Genomic DNA, 25922 nt, shown 5'->3' on the forward strand with positions numbered 1-25922 from the left:
AGTCAGCACTAACTCAATATGGAGGCTACGCACTTTCTCCAAACGAGAAGCAACTGCGAGTGCCGCGCTAACCAATCTTCTGGTGGACAGCGGGAATTTTGGAAGTCATTTTTGGAAACAAGACATCTGTTTTTCCTTACAGGGACCGTGCTCTGACCAGAGAGAAGAACCCGATACACCAGTCCGCAACCGGAGAAACCTCTGGTTCCTTTGTCTTGGGATAGCAGGGTCAATATCTACTACAAAGCTTTGACGTACAATAGGAGGCACCAGAAACCCTGTAGGGGCGACCACCAGAGGGCGCCCCAAGTAGTGCCCCAGGGGGTCTCATTTTTTTATAAGTTGGGTTTTATGATGCAAAATAGCAGAAAAGGTTTTATAATTTTATTTACAAAATGATATTTATAGTTTTACACCAAATACACAAGCTGTAACCCACAGCGGACACAACGACACTCACACTCAGTCATACACACGTAAAAAAAAAAAAAAATCTGTGTCACAAGCCAGGGGTCTCTATGGATGGGGGAGGGGACGGTTGCGGGGTCTTGCTGTCTCCAGCAGTTGGAAGAGACACAACGATGTATTTCTGCATCCCACTACTGCCCCCGGTGGTGGAACCAACACCAGCGCTCTGACCGCCTGACACCAGCTTCACAATGGGCTGGACCACCGGGGGGCAAGATGCAGATGGGGAGGGACCGCTGGAGGATGTGAGGACCTGGAAAGAAAGAATAAGCAAAAATTATAAATAGAGATGTGGAAGGAAAACAACAGCCAGTGCAGAGAGTAGAAAACAGGGATGGAGGAAAGAACAAAGGCAAAAAGGAGTCAGTGTGAGCAGGCGCGGGGCGAGCCGCGGCAAGGAGGCCAGAGAGGGCACGGGGCGAGCCGCGGCAAGGGGGCCAGAGAGGGCGCGGGGCGAGCCGCGGCAAGGGGGCCAGAGAGGGCGCGGGGCGAGCCGCGGCAAGGGGGCCAGAGAGGGTGCGGGGCGAGCCGCGCCAAGGGGGCCAGAGAGGGTGCGGGGCGAGCCGCGCCAAGGGGGCCAGAGAGGGCGCTGGGCGAGCCGCGCCAAGGGGGCCAGAGAGGGCGCGGGGCGAGCCGCGGCAAGGGGTGGGGACAGAGTGAAGGGCGAGCCACGGCAAGGGGCAAAGAATGCAGAGTGTGAAATGATGGTGGGAAAAGGTACAGAAAGAGGCAGGGCATGCAATGAGAGGCAAACGAGGCAGATCACGCCATGAAGGCGGTCAGAAAAAAAAAAAAAAAAAAAAAAAAGGGTGGGTAGGTGATGCAAAAGAAGTTGAGTGTGCAATTGGTAAGTGGGGGAGAAATAGCAAAGAGGCAGAGTGTGCCAAAGTGGGGAGGGATCAAGGTGTAAAAGGCAGAGTGTGCAGGAAAAAAAGAGGATAAAGTAGGCAGAAAGTTCCATGGGGGGGATGGGCACATCATGCCATAGAGAGAGGAGGATGAGGTGTGTAAAATAAAAGGGGGAGAGGCTGTGCGCACCATGGGGGATGGTCCGCACGTGTCAGAGGGCGCTATGGTGGTGCTCAGGATGTAGTAATAGAGCAAGAGCGCAACATGGGCACAGAGGGCGACATGGTGGAAGGAGGAGAAGGCAAATGGAAACATGGGGAAGAGTCAGAACGTCATACTGGTGTGTGGTGGAGGGTTAAAAGCAAAGCGCTACAACAGTGAGCTAAGAAATACTGCAGAGCACAAGACTGGAGGTGCAGAGACAGCATGCAGAGTGAGTGGAGCTGACAAACCGGAGGGCAGAACAGTGACTGCGCGGGCCGGGGAGGCGAGAGGAGAGGGAACAGCAGAGAGACCTGGAGAAAATGGCAAAACTAGAACTGGGCAGGAGGCAGGAGCAGAGAACATGGAGGGGGAGGAAGAAAAGAGGCAAAAGCCGAAGAAAATAACACAACCTCAGTACGGAGCGGTGGAGGCACCATAGGACGTTACCTGGGTCCCGCTGCTCCCGGCAGAGGACACCACGATGTACTTGGTGGGCGGTGGTGACGGTTGGGTTGGAGTTGCAGACCGGGCGCTCACTAAGGTCTGCACTGGCAAAGACAAGGATCCAGTCAAGGATGCCGGCATCTTAATAATTCCTGGAGTACGAGGGGACGGCGTGATGGAGCCGGAGGACGGCTGAGACAGCGTGAGAGTGGGACGAGGCTGAGAGACGAAGATGGGGATGAGAGGAGACACAAAGACATCATTACAGGTCCGTCCATGGTTAAGGGTCCCCGGGCCACGCGCTATTCCCAGGGGCCACTACACGTGGCATACTGTTCAGAGGTACCTGCGTCACGGTCAGGGTGGTCCGGTTCACCTGTGGCCCTTGTAATGCGCTCTGAGCTCTGGCTTTCAACACGTGAGAGCAGAGTGTTGGGCCCAGAAACCCGTAATCGGCCCGGTAAGCATCTGGCACGTCAGGAGGAGAACGAAGCTTCACCACAACCGGGGCGGTGTGTTTCTACAGGAAGACACAAGAGCCGCGGTAATAATGCGCACAGAGCCCCTGTATACACTATGTGGGGGCCGCGTACAGCACGCGGGGGGCCGTATATACTCTGCACATTACCAGCAGGAGGCTCTGCACGTGGTCTGCTCCGATCTTATCAATGTTGGACAACACCTGACCCTCCAGGATGCTGCGCAGCCGCTCGCCTTCTATTTGCAGACGGGGAACAATCAGAGTTTTAATTACCTACAAGAAAAAACAAAAAACAAAATTAAGTCAAAAATCAGATTTGTATCCCAATCCCCAGAGAAACTAATGTCCAGCAACTCACATCAGCCCCGAGCTCCGCCAGACCGGCAATAGACCCGTATCGTGTGGTCCAGGGCGTGCGGTCATCAACCCAACTCTGAGCGAGAGAGAGGAAAGCATGAGAATATACAGAGGAGGAGACGGCACATCCCAATACTCAGGAGGCGGCACTATAGTATATATGTATACTGCTGTACATAGGGGCAATATTATAGTAGTTATATTTTTGTATACAGTGGGCAGTATTATAGTAGTTATATTCTTGTACATAAGAGCAGTATTATAATAGTTATATTCTTGTACATAGGAGTAGTATTATAGTAGTTATATTCTTGTAGATAGGGGGCAGTATTATAGTAGTTATATTCTTGTACATAGGGGCAGTATTATAGTAGTTATATTCTTGTAGATAGGGGGCAGTATTATAGTAGTTATATTCTTGTACATAGGGGCAGTATTATAGTAGTTATATTCTTGTAGATAGGGGGCAGTATTATAGTAGTTATATTCTTGTACATAGGGGCAGTATTATAGTAGTTATATTCTTGTACATAGGGGCAGTATTATAGTAGTTATATTCTTGTACATAGGAGCAGTATTATAGCAGTTATATTCTTGTACATAGGGGGCAGTATTATAGTAGTTATATTCTTGTACATAGGGGCAGTATTATAGTAGTTATATTCTTGTACATAGGGGACAGTATTATAGTAGTTATATTCTTGTACATAGGGGCAGTATTATAGTAGTTATATTCCTGTACATAGGAGCAGTATTATAGCAGTTATATTCTTGTACATAGGGGGCAGTATTATAGTAGTTATATTCTTGTACATAGGGGCAGTATTATAGTAGTTATATTCTTGTACATAGGGGACAGTATTATAGTAGTTATATTCTTGTACATAGGGGCAGTATTATAGTAGTTATATTCTTGTACATAGGAGCAGTATTATAGTAGTTATATTCTTGTACATAGGGGCAGTATTATAGTAGTTATATTCTTGTACATAGGGGCAGTATTATAGTAGTAACATACTGTTCAGTAGCTTATATGACCGAGTTGCTCACCTTGGTGAAAGTCTTGGTGATTCGTGACTGGATGTTGTTGGTGGTCGTGCTGAAGTTCTTGCAGATCTGCGCTATAAGTCGGGCAGCAAAGTCTCTTAGAGCCCAGTGATTGTCCACATCTGGCCGCAGACACAGCTGCCGGCTGACGATACAGGTCATCACTGCCGGGATCAGCTCATGCAGCTGCAGTAGAGTTGGTACAGAGGACCGTGTTATGACCTGTACATTATATGATCTGAAGCCCAGGATGAAACATACTCTATATAAGACCCCCCCATACTTACGTATTTCTCCAGGTACAGGGTGGGATTGTCCATCAAAGCCTTGACCATCCTCATAAGGTAGATGAGTAGGGCCAGGTTATTCTGCACCACATTGACACGAACCTGAGCGGGAGACAGAACGGGGTGGAAAATCTCAACTGTGACACTAATGATAGGAAGACGTGAAGATTAGGGTACAATGAGGCAGAAGACCCCTTGAGAAGGTCGCAGGCTGCTGGACCAGGGTCTTTCGTTCACAGCACAGATGTCCTCCTACCCTGTGAAAAAATGACTAATACTCACCCCTTCTGATATAAAGGTGCTGAAGCGCGGCAGCATCTGGTACAGGCCGGGGTCGGTGGCAATGCTCTGCAGGGCTTCCTACAGAAGAACCACAGATGAGGGAATGTGAGGAGACGCCGCGGATGACTCCAGGAGAGGACGCCTCCACTCACCGCTCTCTTGGCCTCGCAGGAGCCCACACAAGCCTCGGTGATCTCCTTGTAGTACAGCTGCTGCTCCACAGACAGCTCGTGGATACTGCGCGGCTTCAGCTTCAGAGGAGCGCCCTCCAGGATGGGGTTCTTCTTATCCTTCCCTGGAAAGACCAGAAACACGGGCGGCATGTAAACCACCAGGTGACACCACGGAGGAGGAGTGGGTACACCAGACGCACGCGTGCGCTCACCTTTACCGTCCACCGCACCGGCCCCCTGGCCTTTCCCCGCGAGTCCTCGGGCTTCCTCTTGTCCTGGTTTCACCGCCTTCAGCGGCTCGGTGGCCTCGATCTTCTGCTGCTCCTTAGGAACTGGAGAAGAAAAATTAAAAAAAAAGTAATTAAAAAATAAATAAATAAACAGGAGGATATAATGTACGATGAAGGGGGAGACATGTCACCTGGTGGAGGGTTCTCGGGGATGGCCGGCTGCACTCCTTCTATACTCAGCCAGTGAGCTGCGAGGGAAAAACGAAATTCAGGAATTATTCATCTATAACCCTGCCCTGACCATTATCTTTACCTCCCCTTCTTCCAAGAGCCGTGACATTTTTATTTTCCCATCCACACAACCGTATGATGACGAGATGTAGGTGTCAATGACGCCAATTACTTTTTCACATAATTTAATGAAAAATGATGAAAAAAATCAAAGTTTGGTGAATTTGGGGAAAAAAGAAAAATCCAGCAAATTGCAGCATTGTTTTCATCGCGCGACACTGTCAGGAAAATATGAATTGTTTTCCATTGCCTGAGCTGGCCTACTACTCCTCCCACCATAGGTTTCTGTGGGACCGAATCCTACGTACAGCCCCTCTCTCTCTCTCTCTCTCTCTCTCTGTGGATTTCCACCCCACCTCTCTCTTCAGGAAGATGCTCAGCTTTGGAATGTGAGTTTTACTGCCTGCTAGGACTAGGAGCTGAATCAGTTTTTCCATCCAAAAAACCTCTTTGTCTTATAAGCGAAAAACTCAAATTCACTAAAACACATTAATCCCAGAAACATGAAAATTAGATTTCCAGGATCTGGGCACTTGGGGTTACGCATGGCAGCGATTTGCGACATTTAGGGCCATCAGAAACCTGAGAAATAAACTTCTGTCCACCAGAAAATCAGACATGCCGGGTTTGGACTCTAAAAAAAACCCAGTAAAATCGCAAGGGAAAAAATAATGCCAATATCGTTGGCCTCTAGGCTTCCAGGCCCAAGATAGGAAGAACAGGAGTTATCGATAACTTTCCAAGCTATGTGTACCTTCCAGAAAACAGCTCATATGAGAGGTCAGAAAATTGAGAGTTCCTAATTTTATGGCCGAAGCATAAAAAAGGAACCTCCATTTTTGGCATTCATTCATAGCCAGGAGAGTCAGCTGAACACTATGCTGTGGTACTGGATCATTTCTTTGGGATCTCTTCTACCCATTATCGACACATCATACCTGTGACTGAGAATTAGTACGTTTCTTATTTTCATCCCTTCATACGTTTCATTTCATAACTCTTTGTACATACTTGTATTTGTTTCTTTTGTAAACACTGCCGATTTTTTTCAGGAGTAAACTTATAAATTTGCTAGCTTTGTTCTTCTTGCTCTATGAGCGATCCGCCACATACTCTGAGCAAATTCACGCTATCAGACGGGTGTCCGATCCACCTATAATAGGTCGGTGGTGGCAGCATAGATTTCGTATTCATGTGGTATTAGGGACTATCCATCTATATACATTCCTATCAGGAACCGGTGGAATATATACAGTGGGGCAAAAAAGTATTTAGTCAGTCAGCAATAGTGCAAGTTCCACCACTTAAAAAGATGAGAGGTGTCTGTAATTTACATCATAGGTAGACCTCAACTATGGGAGACAAACTGAGAAAAAAAAATCCAGAAAATCACATTGTCTGTTTTTTTAACATTTTATTTGCATATTATGGTGGAAAATAAGTATTTGGTCAGAAACAAACAATCAAGATTTCTGGCTCTCACAGACCTGTAACTTCTTCTTTAAGAGTCTCCTCTTTCCTCCACTCATTACCTGTAGTAATGGCACCTGTTTAAACTTGTTATCAGTATAAAAAGTCACCTGTGCACACCCTCAAACAGTCTGACTCCAAACTCCACTATGGTGAAGACCAAAGAGCTGTCAAAGGACACCAGAAACAAAATTGTAGCCCTGCACCAGGCTGGGAAGACTGAATCTGCAATAGCCAACCAGCTTGGAGTGAAGAAATCAACAGTGGGAGCAATAATTAGAAAATGGAAGACATACAAGACCACTGATAATCTCCCTCGATCTGGGGCTCCACGCAAAATCCCACCCCGTGGGGTCAGAATGATCACAAGAACGGTGAGCAAAAATCCCAGAACCACGCGGGGGGACCTAGTGAATGAACTGCAGAGAGCTGGGACCAATGTAACAAGGCCTACCATAAGTAACACACTACGCCACCATGGACTCAGATCCTGCAGTGCCAGACGTGTCCCACTGCTTAAGCCAGTACATGTCCGGGCCCGTCTGAAGTTTGCTAGAGAGCATTTGGATGATCCAGAGGAGTTTTGGGAGAATGTCCTATGGTCTGATGAAACCAAACTGGAACTGTTTGGTAGAAACACAACTTGTCGTGTTTGGAGGAAAAAGAATACTGAGTTGCATCCATCAAACACCATACCTACTGTAAAGCATGGTGGTGGAAACATCATGCTTTGGGGCTGTTTCTCTGCAAAGGGGCCAGGACGACTGATCCGGGTACATGAAAGAATGAATGGGGCCATGTATCGTGAGATTTTGAGTGCAAACCTCCTTCCATCAGCAAGGGCATTGAAGATGAAACGTGGCTGGGTCTTTCAACATGACAATGATCCAAAGCACACCGCCAGGGCAACGAAGGAGTGGCTTCGTAAGAAGCATTTCAAGGTCTTGGAGTGGCCTAGCCAGTCTCCAGATCTCAACCCTATAGAAAACCTTTGGAGGGAGTTGAAAGTCCGAGTTGCCAAGCGAAAAGCCAAAAACATCACTGCTCTAGAGGAGATCTGCATGGAGGAATGGGCCAACATACCAACAACAGTGTGTGGCAACCTTGTGAAGACTTACAGAAAACGTTTGACCTCTGTCATTGCCAACAAAGGATATATTACAAAGTATTGAGATGAAATTTTGTTTCTGACCAAATACTTATTTTCCACCATAATATGCAAATAAAATGTTAAAAAAAACAGACAATGTGATTTTCTGGATTTTTTTTTCTCAGTTTGTCTCCCATAGTTGAGGTCTACCTATGATGTAAATTACAGACGCCTCTCATCTTTTTAAGTGGTGGAACTTGCACTATTGCTGACTGACTAAATACTTTTTTGCCCCACTGTACATCCCGTCTCATCACGTGCCGCAATATTCAACATAAATTAGAGCAGCAGTGCTCACTTTCTTATCCTCTATCAATACCCTTAGTGGCCAGCAGGGTAGGGGGCGCCAGAGAGCAGACTAAAAGTGAACTTTTCCTGACAGACACTATACACCGGATGCCGCGACCCTCCAGGCCCGCGCCATCACAGTGACACCAGACACTACGGATTTCTATCATAGCGAGTGGGCAAAAAAAAAAAAAACTCAAGCATTAAAAACACTTGTGAACATTTTAGGAGACTGTCTGTGTAGCTGAAGGATATTGTGTCAAACAACGTCACTTTATGAGACCTATGCGAAAATGTAAGAACTGTCAAGTTCTATGGTATCACATGATGCCTGAAAACCAATCGGCAGCCCTGAAAAGGATCATGTGATACAATCTGTGACTGAATTCTAGGACTAGTTCCCAGGGGGCGCCACTTCCCACTTCCCCAGCAGGTACTGCACACCCACAGATCATGGTGTGGTCACCAGGACAAGATCTGCAGGTCACTCACCTTTCAAGGAGACGTCTAGGGGCACGCGGGGCAGCGGGGTGCTGATGATGTCACACAGGTCCACCTCCTTTTCTTCATAGAAGTGCAGCTCTCGTCCTCCGCCGCTGGCGTAACGGAAGGGCAGGAACTCCTTGGCGTGGAATCCATAGATTGGCTGCCGGGAGATGCAGGGGTTAAGTCTGAAACGTACAGGTATAGGAGCAGCTGTGGGGGAACGCACAGGGACACCCAGAGACCCCCGCTCCTTACCTCCACATTCTTCAGCTTCAGAGCAGCATCGATGTCGCTGGGGTTCAGCTTCTGTCTCTTGCCCACATGCATGAACTTCATTGAATCCTGGAGGAAAGAGAAGAAGTGTGAAAGTGGGAAGTAAGATGTGGAGGTGGAAAGCGTCGACCTCGGGAGGGGGGGGGGGTTGAGTGGGGGTTGGGATAAAAAAAAAATAAAGCAGAGTGTGCTGCCCCCCCCAGGGAACAAGACTGGAAGAGGTACAGCGTCGCCCTCTAGGGGGCGGGACTGAGAAAAGCAGAGTGCTGCCCTCTAAGGGACGTGAATGTAAAAAGGAGAACACGAAGTCCCAGGGACTGGAACCAGGAAAAAGTTAAGTGCTGTCCACAGAGAGGGGGTTCGACTGAAAAAAACGTGCCGCCCTCTAGGAGGCGGGAGCGGAGAGGACAGCGCCGCCCTCTAGGAGGCGGGAGCGGAGAGGACAGCGCCGCCCTCTAGGAGGCGGGAGCGGAGAGGACAGCGCCGCCCTCTAGGAGGCGGGAGCGGAGAGGACAGCGCCGCCCTCTAGGAGGCGGGAGCGGAGAGGACAGCGCCGCCCTCTAGGAGGCGGGAGCGGAGAGGACAGCGCCGCCCTCTAGGAGGCGGGAGCGGAGAGGACAGCGCCGCCCTCTAGGAGGCGGGAGCGGAGAGGACAGCGCCGCCCTCTAGGAGGCGGGAGCGGAGAGGACAGCGCCGCCCTCTAGGAGGCGGGAGCGGAGAGGACAGCGCCGCCCTCTAGGAGGCGGGAGCGGAGAGGACAGCGCCGCCCTCTAGGAGGCGGGAGCGGAGAGGACAGCGCCGCCCTCTAGGAGGCGGGAGCGGAGAGGACAGCGCCGCCCTCTAGGAGGCGGGAGCGGAGAGGACAGCGCCGCCCTCTAGGAGGCGGGAGCGGAGAGGACAGCGCCGCCCTCTAGGAGGCGGGAGCGGAGAGGACAGCGCCGCCCTCTAGTGGTGGTGACCTCTGACCTGGAAGACCTCCTTGATCCTGAAGCTGACCTCCTGGGCGAGCAGCTGACACGTCTCCTCCGATATCTGGGAGACTCCAATGGACTCGGCGATCACTTTCATGGACTCGCTGGGGAGGACGGCGTTCCCGATCTTCTTCCCCTCCGCCATGACAGGAGAGCCTGAGGGAGGAAGGAACACGTCAGCCCCGGCTACCTCAGGGTAACAACACACAACTCAGCTTCTTAAGAGACTGATGGGCATAAAGTTTCTACAACAAAAGACGTTCTGCAGCAGCTGAGGTGACAAGCTGTGTACCCCGGCCAGACACCGTGCAGCTCTGCCCACCATTACCGGCCCGGGCCATCACTGGGGGCAGCACATTCCTACAGACCCCCAATACCAGCAGCTCCCGCACTCACCGTCCTCTCCAGGACGAGCTGCTAACTACTTCCGGTTCCCAGGTAAACTTCCGGCGGCCTCAATAACATCCTGTCAGGACGGTGCACACCTCCCCGGCCCGGGGGACTAAACGGGGATAAAAACGATAAATAAAAATCATCCTGACATCTGCAGACACGGAAATGTGGCCATGACCGGCCCCGGAATACACAACTGACGTCATCACCTAGAAGAGAGGAGAGGTTAGTGTGGTTCTGCCAGGACCTGAGAAGGTCGGAACCGGAAGCTTTACGCATGCGTATAAAAGAGGGCGTGTTTATACTTGACGCATGCGCAACAATAGATCAACGTACCAACATTATATTCATCTAACAACGACAAAATATGAACAAAATTGACGAAAAAGTTTAAAAAAAACAGTACAGTCTATCAAAATGACTCGAATAAAAGAACGGAGGTGGATTATGGGAGTTGTAGTTCTAAAACTGATTAGACACACCCTTCTAAGCTGTAATTGGCTGAAGGAATACTATATGGTATGATAGACGGGTGCAAGAGCCAATCAGGATCCTTCAAATGGCAAACTACCGGTACAACGATCCTAGCAGCAGAATGGAGGTGGGAGACCGGGGATAACAGCGGTGAAGGGGAGACATGGCGGGAGGATGGAGGCCGGGAGTGTGTGCAGGGAGCGGAGACTGCGGGGCATACCGGATATAGGGAGGTGCCCCCGACATCCCGTGTAACAGACCGGATATAGGGAGGTGCCCCCCGACATCCCGTGTAATAGACCGGATATAGGGAGGTGTCCCCCGACATCCCGTGTAACAGACCGGATATAGGGAGGTGCCCCCGACATCCCGTGTAACAGACCGGATATAGGGAGGTGCCCCCGACATCCCGTGTAACAGACCGGATATAGGGAGGTGGCCCCGACATCCCGTGTAACAGACCGGATATAGGGAGGTGCCCCCGACATCCCGTGTAACAGACCGGATATAGGGAGGTGCCCCCGACATCCCGTGTAACAGACCGGATATAGGGAGGTGCCCCCGACATCCCGTGTAACAGACCGGATATAGAGAGGTGCCCCCGACATCCCGTGTAACAGACCGGATATAGGGAGGAGCCCCCCGACATCCCGTGTAACAGACCGGATATAGGGAGGTGCCCCCGACATCCCGTGTAACAGACCGGATATAGGGAGGTGCCCCCCGACATCCCGTGTAACAGACCGGATATAGGGAGGTGCCCCCGACATCCCGTGTAACAGACCGGATATAGGGAGGTGGCCCCGACATCCCGTGTAACAGACCGGATATAGGGAGGTGCCCCCGACATCCCGTGTAACAGACCGGATATAGGGAGGAGCCCCCGACATCCCGTGTAACAGACCGGATATAGGGAGGAGCCCCCCGACATCCCGTGTAACAGACCGGATATAGGGAGGTGCCCCCGACATCCCGTGTAATAGACCGGATATAGGGAGGTGCCCCCGACATCCCGTGTAATAGACCGGATATAGGGAGGTGCCCCCGACATCCCGTGTAATAGACCGGATATAGGGAGGTGCCCCCGACATCCCGTGTAATAGACCGGATATAGGGAGGTGCCCCCGACATCCCGTGTAACAGACCGGATATAGGGAGGTGCCCCCGACATCCCGTGTAACAGACCGGATATAGGGAGGTGCCCCCCGACATCCCGTGTAACAGGCCGGATATAGGGAGGTGCCCCCCGACATCCCGTGTAACAGACCGGATATAGGGAGGTGCCCCCCGACATCCCGTGTAACAGACCGGATATAGGGAGGTGCCCCCCGACATCCCGTGTAACAGACCGGATATAGGGAGGTGTCCCCGACATCCCGTGTAACAGACCGGATATAGGGAGGTGCCCCCGACATCCCGTGTAACAGACCGGATATAGGGAGGTGCCCCCGACATCCCGTGTAATAGACCGGATATAGGGAGGTGCCCCCGACATCCCGTGTAACAGACCGGATATAGGGAGGAGCCCCCGACATCCCGTGTAACAGACCGGAAATAGGGAGGTGCCCCCGACATCCCGTGTAACAGACCGGATATAGGGAGGTGCCCCCGACATCCCGTGTAACAGACCGGATATAGGGACGTGCCCCCGACATCCCGTGTAACAGACCGGATATAGGGAGGTGCCCCCCGACATCCCGTGTAACAGACCGGATATAGGGAGGTGCCCCCGACATCCCGTGTAACAGACCGGATATAGGGAGGTGCCCCCGACATCCCGTGTAACAGACCGGATATAGGGAGGTGCCCCCCGACATCCCGTGTAACAGACCGGATATAGGGAGGTGCCCCCGACATCCCGTGTAACAGACCGGATATAGGGAGGTGCCCCCGACATCCCGTGTAACAGAGCGGATATAGGGAGGAGCCCCCGACATCCCGTGTAACAGACCGGATATAGGGACGTGTCCCCCGACATCCCGTGTAACAGACCGGATATAGGGAGGTGCCCCCGACATCCCGTGTAACAGACCGGATATAGGGAGGAGCCCCCGACATCCCGTGTAACAGACCGGATATAGGGAGGTGCCCCCCGACATCCCGTGTAACAGACCGGATATAGGGAGGTGCCCCCGACATCCCGTGTAACAGACCGGATATAGGGAGGTGCCCCCGACATCCCGTGTAACAGACCGGATATAGGGAGGAGCCCCCGACATCCCGTGTAACAGACCGGATATAGGGACGTGCCCCCGACATCCCGTGTAACAGACCGGATATAGGGAGGTGCCCCCCGACATCCCGTGTAACAGACCGGATATAGGGAGGTGCCCCCGACATCCCGTGTAACAGACCGGATATAGGGAGGTGCCCCCGACATCCCGTGTAACAGACCGGATATAGGGAGGAGCCCCCGACATCCCGTGTAACAGACCGGATATAGGGACGTGTCCCCCGACATCCTGTGTAACAGACCGGATATAGGGAGGTGCCCCCGACATCACGTGTAACAGACCGGATATAGGGAGGTGCCCCCCGACATCCCGTGTAACAGACCGGATATAGGGAGGTGCCCCCGACATCCCGTGTAATAGACCGGATATAGGGAGGTGCCCCCGACATCACGTGTAACAGACCGGATATAGGGAGGTGCCCCCCGACATCCCGTGTAACAGACCGGATATAGGGAGGTGCCCCCCGACATCCCGTGTAACAGACCGGATATAGGGAGGTGCCCCCGACATCCCGTGTAACAGACCGGATATAGGGAGGAGCCCCCCGACATCCCGTGTAACAGACCGGATATAGGGAGGTGCCCCCCGACATCCCGTGTAACAGACCGGATATAGGGAGGTGCCCCCGACATCCCGTGTAACAGACCGGATATAGGGAGGAGCCCCCGACATCCCGTGTAACAGACCGGATATAGGGAGGTGCCCCCGACATCCCGTGTAACAGACCGGATATAGGGACGTGTCCCCCGACATCCCGTGTAACAGACCGGATATAGGGAGGAGCCCCCCGACATCCCGTGTAACAGACCGGATATAGGGACGTGCCCCCGACATCCCGTGTAACAGACCGGATATAGGGAGGTGCCCCCGACATCCCGTGTAACAGACCGGATATAGGGAGGTGCCCCCGACATCCCGTGTAACAGATCGGATATAGGGAGGTGCCCCCGACATCCCGTGTAACAGAGTGGATATAGGGAGGAGCCCCCGACATCCCGTGTAACAGACCGGATATAGGGAGGAGCCCCCGACATCCCGTGTAACAGACCGGATATAGGGAGGTGCCCCCCGACATCCCGTGTAACAGACCGGATATAGGGACGTGTCCCCGACATCCCGTGTAACAGACCGGATATAGGGAGGTGCCCCCGACATCCCGTGTAATAGACCGGATATAGGGAGGTGCCCCCCGACATCCCGTGTAACAGACCGGATATAGGAACGTGCCCCCGACATCCCGTGTAACAGACCGGATATAGGGAGGTGCCCCCGACATCCCGTGTAACAGACCGGATATAGGGAGGTGCCCCCGACATCCCGTGTAACAGACCGGATATAGGGAGGTGCCCCCCGACATCCCGTGTAACAGACCGGATATAGGGAGGTGCCCCCGACATCCCGTGTAACAGACCGGATATAGGGAGGTGCCCCCGACATCCCGTGTAACAGACCGGATATAGGGAGGTGCCCCCCGACATCCCGTGTAACAGGCCGGATATAGGGAGGTGCCCCCCGACATCCCGTGTAACAGACCGGATATAGGGAGGTGCCCCCCGACATCCCGTGTAACAGACCGGATATAGGGAGGTGCCCCCCGACATCCCGTGTAACAGACCGGATATAGGGAGGTGTCCCCGACATCCCGTGTAACAGACCGGATATAGGGAGGTGCCCCCGACATCCCGTGTAACAGACCGGATATAGGGAGGTGCCCCCGACATCCCGTGTAATAGACCGGATATAGGGAGGTGCCCCCGACATCCCGTGTAACAGACCGGATATAGGGAGGAGCCCCCGACATCCCGTGTAACAGACCGGAAATAGGGAGGTGCCCCCGACATCCCGTGTAACAGACCGGATATAGGGAGGTGCCCCCGACATCCCGTGTAACAGACCGGATATAGGGACGTGCCCCCGACATCCCGTGTAACAGACCGGATATAGGGAGGTGCCCCCCGACATCCCGTGTAACAGACCGGATATAGGGAGGTGCCCCCGACATCCCGTGTAACAGACCGGATATAGGGAGGTGCCCCCGACATCCCGTGTAACAGACCGGATATAGGGAGGTGCCCCCCGACATCCCGTGTAACAGACCGGATATAGGGAGGTGCCCCCGACATCCCGTGTAACAGACCGGATATAGGGAGGTGCCCCCGACATCCCGTGTAACAGAGCGGATATAGGGAGGAGCCCCCGACATCCCGTGTAACAGACCGGATATAGGGACGTGTCCCCCGACATCCCGTGTAACAGACCGGATATAGGGAGGTGCCCCCGACATCCCGTGTAACAGACCGGATATAGGGAGGAGCCCCCGACATCCCGTGTAACAGACCGGATATAGGGAGGTGCCCCCCGACATCCCGTGTAACAGACCGGATATAGGGAGGTGCCCCCGACATCCCGTGTAACAGACCGGATATAGGGAGGTGCCCCCGACATCCCGTGTAACAGACCGGATATAGGGAGGAGCCCCCGACATCCCGTGTAACAGACCGGATATAGGGACGTGCCCCCGACATCCCGTGTAACAGACCGGATATAGGGAGGTGCCCCCCGACATCCCGTGTAACAGACCGGATATAGGGAGGTGCCCCCGACATCCCGTGTAACAGACCGGATATAGGGAGGTGCCCCCGACATCCCGTGTAACAGACCGGATATAGGGAGGAGCCCCCGACATCCCGTGTAACAGACCGGATATAGGGACGTGTCCCCCGACATCCCGTGTAACAGACCGGATATAGGGAGGTGCCCCCGACATCCCGTGTAACAGACCGGATATAGGGAGGAGCCCCCGACATCCCGTGTAACAGACCGGATATAGGGAGGTGCCCCCCGACATCCCGTGTAACAGACCGGATATAGGGAGGTGCCCCCGACATCCCGTGTAACAGACCGGATATAGGGAGGTGCCCCCCGACATCCCGTGTAACAGACCGGATATAGGGAGGTGCCCCCCGACATCCCGTGTAACAGACCGGATATAGGGAGGTGCCCCCGACATCCCGTGTAACAGACCGGATATAGGGAGGTGCCCCCGACATCCCGTGTAACAGACCGGATATAGGGAGGTGCCCCCGACATCCCGTGTAACAGACCGGATATAGGGAGGTGCCCCCGACATCCCGTGTAACAGACCGGATATAGGGACGTGCCCCCGACATCCCGTGTAACAGACCGGATATAGGGAGGTGCCCCCGACATCCCGTGTAACAGACCGGATATAGGGAGGTGCCCCCCGACATCCCGTGTAACAGACCGGATATAGGGAGGTGCCCCCGACATCCCGTGTAACAGACCGGATATAGGGAGGTGCCCCCCGACATCCTGTGTAACAGACCGGATATAGGGAGGTGCCCCCCGACATCCCGTGTAACAGACCGGATATAGGGAGGTGCCCCCGACATCCCGTGTAACAGACCGGATATAGGGAGGAGCCCCCGACATCCCGTGTAACAGACCGGATATAGAGACGTGTCCCCCGACATCCCGTGTAACAGACCGGATATAGGGAGGTGCCCCCGACATCCCGTGTAACAGACCGGATATAGGGAGGTGCCCCCGACATCCCGTGTAACAGACCGGATATAGGGAGGAGCCCCCGACATCCCGTGTAACAGACCGGATATAGGGAGGTGCCCCCGACATCCCGTGTAACAGACCGGATATAGGGAGGTGCCCCCGACATCCCGTGTAACAGACCGGATATAGGGAGGTGCCCCCGACATCCCGTGTAACAGACCGGATATAGGGAGGTGCCCCCGACATCCCGTGTAACAGACCGGATATAGGGAGGTGCCCCCCGACATCCCGTGTAACAGACCGGATATAGGGAGGTGCCCCCGACATCCCGTGTAACAGACCGGATATAGGGAGGTGCCCCCGACATCCCGTGTAACAGACCGGATATAGGGAGGTGCCCCCGACATCCCGTGTAACAGACCGGATACAGGGAGGTGCCCCCGACATCCCGTGTAACAGACCGGATATAGGGAGGTGCCCCCCGACATCCCGTGTAACAGACCGGATATAGGGAGGTGCCCCCGACATCCCGTGTAACAGACCGGATATAGGGAGGTGCCCCCCGACATCCCGTGTAACAGACCGGATATAGGGAGGTGCCCCCGACATCCCGTGTAACAGACCGGATATAGGGAGGTGCCCCCGACATCCCGTGTAACAGACCGGATATAGGGAGGTGCCCCCGACATCCCGTGTAACAGACCGGATATAGGGAGGTGCCCCCGACATCCCGTGTAACAGAGTGGATATAGGGAGGTGCCCCCGACATCCCGTGTAACAGACCGGATATAGGGAGGTGCCCCCGACATCCCGTGTAACAGACCGGATATAGGGAGGTGCCCCCCGACATCCCGTGTAACAGACCGGATATAGGGAGGTGCCCCCGACATCCCGTGTAACAGAGTGGATATAGGGAGGTGCCCCCGACATCCCGTGTAACAGACCGGATATAGGGAGGTGCCCCCCGACATCCCGTGTAACAGACCGGATATAGGGAGGTGCCCCCCGACATCCCGTGTAACAGACCGGATATAGGGAGGTGCCCCCCGACATCCCGTGTAACAGACCGGATATAGGGAGGTGCCCCCGACATCCCGTGTAACAGACCGGATATAGGGAGGTGTCCCCGACATCCCGTGTAACAGACCGGATATAGGGAGGTGCCCCCCGACATCCCGTGTAACAGACCGGATATAGGGAGGTGCCCCCGACATCCCGTGTAACAGACCGGATATAGGGAGGTGCCCCCGACATCCCGTGTAACAGACCGGATATAGGGAGGTGCCCCCCGACATCCCGTGTAACAGACCGGATATAGGGAGGTGCCCCCCGACATCCCGTGTAACAGACCGGATATAGGGACGTGTCCCCGACATCCCGTGTAATAGACCGGATATAGGGACGTGCCCCCGACATCCCGTGTAACAGACCGGATATAGGGAGGAGCCCCCGACATCCCGTGTAACAGACCGGATATAGGGAGGAGCCCCCGACATCCCGTGTAACAGACCGGATATAGGGATGTGCCCCCGACATCCCGTGTAACAGACCGGATATAGGAACGTGTCCCCCGACATCCCGTGTAATAGACCGGATATAGGGAGGTGCCCCCGACATCCCGTGTAACAGACCGGATATAGGGACGTGTCCCCCGACATCACGTGTAACAGACCGGATATAGGGACGTGTCCCCGACATCCCGTGTAACAGAGCGGATATAGGGAGGTGTCCCCGACATCCCGTGTAACAGAGCGGATATAGGGACGTGTCCCCCGACATCCCGTGTAACAGACCGGATATAGGGAGGTGCCCCCCGACATCCCGTGTAATAGACCGGATATAGGGAGGTGCCCCCGACATCCCGTGTAACAGACCGGATATAGGGACGTGCCCCCGACATCCCGTGTAACAGACCGTATATAGGGACGTGTCCCCGACATTCCGTGTAACAGACCGGATATAGGGAGGAGCCCCCGACATCCCGTGTAACAGACCGGATATAGGGACATGCCCCCGACATCCCGTGTAACAGACCGGATATAGGGACGTGCCCCTGACATCCCGTGTAACAGAGAGGATATAGAGACGTGCCCCTGGTATCCCGTGTAACAGAGAGGATATAGGGACGTGCCCCCGACATCCCGTGTAACAGACCGGATATAGGGAGGTGCCCCCGACATCCCGTGTAACAGAGAGGATATAGAGACGTGCCCCTGGTATCCCGTGTAACAGAGAGGATATAGGGACGTGCCCCCGGCATCCCGTGTAACAGAGAGGATATAGAGACATTGCGCCCAACAACCCGCTTATGTATAACTATAGGATTAGTAATGGATAGTTTTCTTAGATACACCTCTCCATTAGTAAGCCGTGGGCTTGATGTCACCTGATGATACATTGGTGACATCAACCCCACAAATATGAACCACCTCTACAGGGCAAGTGGGAAGAGCCGGGCAAAGCGCTAGAATTGGCGCACCTAATAGATGCACCTTTTCTGGGTGGCTGCCGCCTGCTATTTTTCGGCTGAGGGGAGGCAATATCAATGGCCCCTCACCAGCCTGAGAATACCAGGCCACAGCTATTTTAGCTGACAGCTTAGGGTTGCAGCCCACAGTTGTCAGTTTTGTCTGGCTGGTTATCAAATAAAAAAGTGAACCCATGCCGTGTTTTTTTTTTTTTTTTTTTTTTTAGAGAGCAGGCATTGGCTGATGAGTACTCCCATCAGCTGCACCTACTCTCGCTGTTTTTAGGAGCAGCAGGCGTCAGCTGATGGGAGCAGTCACCCGACGCCAGTGACTGGAGGTAAACTTTATTCCTCCGATCACAGCTGCTGGCTCACACTGTTATGGGAACCGCGTCAGACTGACCGTCAGTAATGATTTTAATGCTGATCAGAAGCCGTGTTTGCCGTGCTGTCATGCACATGTCCTGATGAAGACCGTGTCCGTGCCTGAACAGTTGGTGTTCGGTATAGACACCAAATTTTACTGTTCGGGTTCGCCCATCTCTATACGTGACCTCTCCTCCCTCTCTGCAGTATGTGACTTCTTGTCTTCCCTCTCTCTCTGTAGTATGTGCTCTCCTCCCTCTCCGCCGTATGTGTCCTCTCCTCTCTCTTCCCTCTCTACAGTACGTGACTAAATTTTTGTCTGTCCTCTTTTTGTAGCATGTGACCTCTCCTCTCTCTTTGCAGTTCGTGCCCTCTCCTCCCTCTCTGTAGTATGTGACCTCTCCTTCCTCTCTTCAGTACGTGACCTCTCCTCCCTCTTCGCATTACGTGTCTTTTTCTCTCCTCCCTCTCTGCATTTTGTGACCTCTCTCCAGCAGTATGTGTGACCTTTTGTCTGTCCTCTCTCTCTGCCTTATGTAATCTTTCCTCTCTCCTCCCTCTCTGCATTATGTGACATTTCCTCTCTTTCCAGTATGTGATCTTTCCGTGCTCTGCAGTGTGTGACCTCTCCTTCCTCTTTCCAGTACATGACCTTTCCTCTCTCCGCAATGCGTGACCTCTCCTCCCTCTTTGCAGTACGACCTCTTCTCTATCCTCCCTCTCTGCTGTATGTGACCTCTCCTCCCTCTGCAGCACGTGACCTCTCCTCCTCTACTGTACGTGACCTCTCCTCCCTCTGCAGCATGTGACCTCTCCTTCTCTACTGTACGTGACCTCTCCTCCTTCCCTACTGTACGTGACCTCTCCTCCCTCTTTGCAGAATGTGACCTCTTCTCCCTCTTTGCAACATGTGACCTCTCCTCCCTCTCTGAAGTAAGTGACCTTTCTTCTCTCCTCCTTCTTTGTAGTATGTGACCTTTCCTCTCTCCTTTCTATGTACAGTATGTGACCTCTTCTCTTTCCTCCCTCTCTGCGTACGTGACCTTTCCTCTCCCATGGCTCTCTGGAGTACGAGACCTTTCTTCTCTCCTCTCTCTGCAGTTCGTTATCTTTCCTTTCTTTCCCTCTCTGCAGTTTGTAATCTCCCCTCTCTCTGCAGTGCCTGACATTTCCTCTCCTCCCTTTCAGCAGTATGTGACCGCTCTCCTCCCCCTCTGCATTATTTAATCATTCCTCTCTCCTCCCTCTTTGCAGTTCGTGACCTCTCCTGTCTCTCCCCAGTCTGTAACCTCTACTCTCTCCGCAGTATGTGACCTTTCCTCTCTTCCCTCCGCAGTGCGTGACCTCTCTCCTCCCTCCGCAGTGCGTGACCTCTCTCCTCTCTCTCTGCAGTATGTGACCTCTCTCCTCCCCCTCTGCAGTATTTGACCTTTCCTCTCTCCTCCCACTTTGCAGTTTGTGACCTCTCTCCTCCCCCTCTGCAGTATGTGACCTCTCTCCTCCCCCTCTGCAGTATGTGACCTCTCTCCTCCCCCTCTGCAGTATGTGACCTCTCTCCTCCCCCTCTGCAGTATGTGACCTCTCTCCTCCCCCCTCTGCAGTATGTGACCTCTCTCCTCCCCCCTCTGCAGTATGTGACCTCTCTCCTCCCCCTCTGCAGTATGTGACCTCTCTCCTCCCCCCTCTGCAGTATGTGACCTCTCTCCTCCCCCCTCTGCAGTATGTGTCCTCTCTCCTCCCCTTCTGCAGTATGTGACCATTCTCCTCCCCCTCTGCAGTATGTGACCTCTCTCCTCCCTCTGCAGTATGTGACCTTTCCTCTCCTCCCTCTCTGCAGTATGTGACCTCTCTCCTCCCCCTCTGCAGTATTTGACCTTTCCTCTCTTCTCCCACTTTGCAGTTTGTGACCTCTCCTCTCTCCTCTCTCTCCCCGCAGTATGTGACGTCTCCTCTCTCCTCCCACCACATAGCTGGCTCTCCTCACTCCGTGCACATCCTGTTGGAAGGTTACTGCAGGGACGTGGGTGTTGATCGCTTCCAGGCCGATGGCTCCGTCACCCTGGTCCGCGGCCCCCTGACTGTATTGGTGGACACCGCCGGCCCCTGGTCTCGAGACTTCATCCTGGACGCTCTGAGGAGCCATGGGGTGTCCCCTGAGGACGTGACCCACGTGATTTGCACTCATGGGCATTCTGATCACGTGGGCAACCTGAACCTGTTCCCCAATGCTGAGATCCTGGTGTCTTACGATCTGTGGCGTGACGGCTCCTACGTGTCCCACAACTTCCGGAGTGGAGAACCCTACTTGTTACCTGGAGGAGAAGGTCTGAAGGTGGTGCCCACCCCGGGGCATACAGGGAGCGACATCACCCTCCTAGTCCCGGGGACGACACTCGGCACGGTGGCAGTTGCTGGGGACGTGTTTGAAAGAGAAGGTGATGAGGACACCTGGAGGGAACTCAGCGAAAACCCAGAAGTACAGGAGAAAAGTCGGAGGAACCTTCTGGGGTTGGCCGACGTCATTGTGCCCGGACATGGACCTCCGTTCAGGGTCATCCGTGCTGGACAAGAACATGTGACATCATGAAGTCTGGTCAACAAGAAGGATCAGAAAGTGGAGGATATTGCAGGACACACTAAAACCAGATTTAAGGGATTTTACTGTAAGGAGCAACCTTGACTGGTCAGTCCTCAAAGTTGCATAAACACATTTGTGGTGGTTAGAGCCCTTCTTAATAATTCAAAACCATGTTTCAGTTTACACGATAATAAGATGTTTGGATTGTCATCCAGCTTTCCCAGATTTCTGAATTGTCGATCTGCCCAGTCAGAATCCAACCATTACGCCTGTAGCCAGTGACATCATCGAGGGTGACCTCATTGCCATTAGCCAGCAACATTATCGAGGGTGACCTCATCAGCAGAAGCCAGTGAACCTCATCAAGGGCATCCTCCCTCCTCATCTCCAAGAGCCATTGACCTCATTGAGTGCTATCTCAACGCCAGGAGCCAATGACATCATCGCCAAGAGACAGTTACTTCATTGAGTCTGATCTCATCACCAGGAGCCAGCAGCCTCATTGAGTGTGACCTCAACGCTAGGAGCCAATGACATCATCGCCAAAAAGCCAGTGATCTCATTGAGGGTGATCTCATTTCCAGGAGCCAGTGACTTCACCAAGAGCTTGGTGCCTCATTGAGGGTGACCTCATCTGTAGGAGCCTGTGACCTCATCACTAGGAGCCAGTGATGTCATTGAGGGTGACCTCATCACTAGGAGCCAGTGACATTATTGAGGGTAACCTCATCACCAGGAGTCAGTGATATCATCCAAGGTGACCTCATCAAAAGCCAGTTTCCTCATTGCTTGGAGCCATTGATGGTGCTAAGTTAATACTTGGCTACCAGACCCACCTCCAAGTTGGCTGCCATCGTTGTATGGAGGTGTGGGTCCTTCTTTACTTTATTGCTGTGGTACTGTAGTGAATTGTTTGTTTTCATTTCTGTATTATTTTCAATTTTTGGTGAAATATTAATATCTCTGTGAAAATAAAGTGACTTGTTATGCAGTTCGTGGTTGTCCGTTTTGTTAATGATTCTGAGGACACCACCACTATCCCAAACTACCAGGAAAGTTGATATGAACATCCACTACCATAGACAATTGGAGAAGCTAGGATTCTTTACTGCCATAGATCACCAAGCAAGCTGGAAGGAAGACCTCCACTACTCTAGACCCCAGAGAAGCTGTTATAAAAGCCTCTATCACCCTAGACCACCAAGGAAGCTGGAAGGAAGACCTCTACTACTCTAGACCCCAGAGAAGCTGTTATAAAAGCCTCTACCACCCTAGACCACCAAGGAAGCTGGAAGGAAGACCTCCACTACTCTAGACCCCAGAGAAGCTGTTATAAAAGCCTCTACCACCCTAGACCACCAAGGAAGCTGGAAGGAAGACCTCCACCACTCTAGACCCCAGGGAAGCTGTTATAAAAGCCTCTACCACCCTAGACCACCAAGGAAGCTGGAAGGAAGACCTCCTTTAGTCTAGACCCCAGGGAAGCTGTTATAAAAGCCTCTACCACCCTAGACCACCAAGGAAGCTGGAAGGAAGACCTCCACCACTCTAGACCCCAGGGAAGCTGTTATAAAAGCCTCTACCACTCTAGACCACCAAGGAAGCTGGAAGGAAGACCTCTACTACTCTAGACCCCAGGGAAGCTGTTATAAAAGCCTCTACCACCCTAAACCACCAAGGAAGCTGGAAGGAAGACCTCCACTAGTTTAGACCCCAGGGAAGCTGTTAAAAAACCCCTCTACCACCCTAAACCACGAAGGAAGCTGGAAGGAAGACCTCCACTACTCTAGACCCCAGAGAAGCTGTTATAAAAGCCTCTACCACCCTAGACCACCAAGGAAGCTGGAAGGAAGACCTCTACTACTCTAGACCCCAGAGAAGCTGTTATAAAAGCCTCTACCACCCTAGACCACCAAGGAAGCTGGAAGGAAGACCTCCACTACTCTAGAAAACCTGAGAATCTGGACTGCATATCTCCACTAACAGTCCACCAAGAATGATAGAATAAAAAAGTAATTTACCCGAGACAACCAGGGAAGCCTGAACATAGGCTGGCTTTTTTGTTTCCACTAATGTCAGGTGCATTTTTCACCTTTTCCATTTACATTATAAATTGGCTATTAGCGTTACATTGTTCTCACTGGTGACGCAATCTGATGATCTCACAGTCAGAGCATTCCACCATTATCAGCTCCATCAGTGATACTAATGACCTGTGGCAACCCACCATTATCAGCTCAAGGACTCCCTGGAATTTATCAGAAACTTATATTCAGTTTCCTCCATTGTTTGTTTCACTCTCTTGAACTTTTTAGGCTACTACATTCAGTCTGCCGCCCAGCTCTGCTATATCCAGGTTTCCAGTTCTGCTCATCAACTCTGCTATATCCAGGTCTCCACTACTCCAGTTCTACTGCTCAGCTCTACTACGTTCAGGTATCCACTACTCCAGTTCTGCTGCTCAGCTCTGCTACATCCAGATCTTGACTACTACAGTTCTGCTGCTCAGCTCTGCTACATCCAGGTCTCCAGTTAGGCTGCTCAGCTCTGCTACACTGAGGTCTCCACTAGTCCAGTTCCGCTGCTCAGCACTGCTACATCTAGGTCTCCACTAGTCCAGTTCTGCTGCTCAGCTCTGCTACATCAAGGTCTCCACTACTGCAGTTCTGCTGCTCAGCTCTGCTACATATAGGTCTCCACTACTCCAGTTCTGCTGCTCAGCTCTGCTACATCTAGGTCTCCACTACTCCAGATCTGCTGCTCAGCACTGCTACATCTAGGTCTCCACTACTCCAGTTCTGCTGCTCAGCTCTGCTACATTAAGGTCTCCACTACTCCATTTCTGCTGCTCAGCTCTGCTACATTGAGGTCTCCACTACTCTAGTAATGCTGCTCAGCTCTGCTACATTGAGGTCTCCACTACTCTAGTAATGCTGCTCAGCTCTGCTACATTGAGGTCTCCACTACTCCAGTTCTGCTGCTCAGCTCTGCTACATATAGGTCTCCACTACTCCAGTTCTGCTGCTCAGCTCTGCTACATTAAGGTCTCCACTACTCCATTTCTGCTGCTCTGCTCTGCTCTGCTACATTGAGGTCTCCACTACTCTAGTAATGCTGCTCAGCTCTGCTACATTGAGGTCTCCTCTACTCCAGTGCTGCTGCTCGGCTCTGCTACATCCAGGTCTCCACTATTCCAGTTCTGCTGCTCAGCACTGCTACATCCAGGTCTCCACTATTCCAGTTCTGCTGCTCAGCTCTGTTATACCCAGGTCTCCACTAGTCCAGTTCTGCTGCTCAGCTCTGCTACATCCAGGTCACCACTGTTCCAGTTCTGCTGCTCAGCTCTGCTACATCCAGGTCTCCACTATTCCAGTTCTGCTGCTCAGCTCTGATACATCTAGGTCTCCAATAGTCCAGTCTGTTTCTCAGCTCTGCTACATCTAGGTCTCCACTACTCCAGATCTGCTGCTCAGCACTGCTACATCTAGGTCTCCACTACTCCAGTTCTGCTGCTCAGCTCTGCTACATTAAGGTCTCCACTACTCCATTTCTGCTGCTCAGCTCTGCTACATTGAGGTCTCCACTACTCTAGTAATGCTGCTCAGCTCTGCTACATTGAGGTCTCCACTACTCTAGTAATGCTGCTCAGCTCTGCTACATTGAGGTCTCCACTACTCCAGTTCTGCTGCTCAGCTCTGCTACATATAGGTCTCCACTACTCCAGTTCTGCTGCTCAGCTCTGCTACATTAAGGTCTCCACTACTCCATTTCTGCTGCTCTGCTCTGCTCTGCTACATTGAGGTCTCCACTACTCTAGTAATGCTGCTCAGCTCTGCTACATTGAGGTCTCCTCTACTCCAGTGCTGCTGCTCGGCTCTGCTACATCCAGGTCTCCACTATTCCAGTTCTGCTGCTCAGCACTGCTACATCCAGGTCTCCACTATTCCAGTTCTGCTGCTCAGCTCTGTTATACCCAGGTCTCCACTAGTCCAGTTCTGCTGCTCAGCTCTGCTACATCCAGGTCACCACTGTTCCAGTTCTGCTGCTCAGCTCTGCTACATCCAGGTCTCCACTATTCCAGTTCTGCTGCTCAGCTCTGATACATCTAGGTCTCCAATAGTCCAGTCTGTT

General features: G+C 52.8%; 2 protein-coding genes across 4 annotated transcripts; one reads left to right on the forward strand and one right to left on the reverse strand.

Annotated features, from left to right (window-relative positions):
• Positions 1 to 370: 370 nt before the first annotated feature.
• On the reverse strand, positions 371 to 10440 carry TAF6 (TATA-box binding protein associated factor 6). 3 transcript variants are annotated; one of them, XM_069767360.1, is made up of 16 exons: positions 10354 to 10440; positions 10148 to 10253; positions 9777 to 9907; positions 8763 to 8849; positions 8514 to 8667; positions 5014 to 5070; positions 4805 to 4924; positions 4572 to 4714; positions 4420 to 4497; positions 4138 to 4239; positions 3854 to 4036; positions 2805 to 2879; positions 2594 to 2719; positions 2312 to 2485; positions 1969 to 2184; positions 371 to 721 (listed from the first exon to the last, which is right to left on the reverse strand). In XM_069767360.1, the coding sequence occupies exons 3-16, from the start codon at positions 9894 to 9896 to the stop codon at positions 500 to 502; spliced, it is 1857 nt and encodes a 618-aa protein (XP_069623461.1). In that variant the 5' UTR covers positions 9897 to 9907; positions 10148 to 10253; positions 10354 to 10440; the 3' UTR covers positions 371 to 499. The 3 variants fall into 3 exon arrangements, with proteins under 3 accessions (XP_069623461.1, XP_069623459.1, XP_069623460.1); XM_069767358.1 differs by having other exon boundaries at positions 9747 to 9907; XM_069767359.1 differs by lacking the exon at positions 10354 to 10440 and having other exon boundaries at positions 9747 to 9907; positions 10148 to 10285.
• Positions 10441 to 10664: 224 nt separating this feature from the next.
• Positions 10665 to 22782, forward strand: MBLAC1 (metallo-beta-lactamase domain containing 1). Its single transcript, XM_069767361.1, has 2 exons — positions 10665 to 10745; positions 21150 to 22782. The coding sequence occupies exons 1-2, from the start codon at positions 10704 to 10706 to the stop codon at positions 21798 to 21800; spliced, it is 693 nt and encodes a 230-aa protein (XP_069623462.1). The 5' UTR covers positions 10665 to 10703; the 3' UTR covers positions 21801 to 22782.
• The last annotated feature ends 3140 nt before the right edge of the window (positions 22783 to 25922 follow it).

The sequence above is a fragment of the Ranitomeya imitator genome, chromosome 4 (genome assembly GCF_032444005.1).
Source record: "Ranitomeya imitator isolate aRanImi1 chromosome 4, aRanImi1.pri, whole genome shotgun sequence".
NCBI classification, from domain to species: Eukaryota; Metazoa; Chordata; class Amphibia; order Anura; family Dendrobatidae; genus Ranitomeya; species Ranitomeya imitator.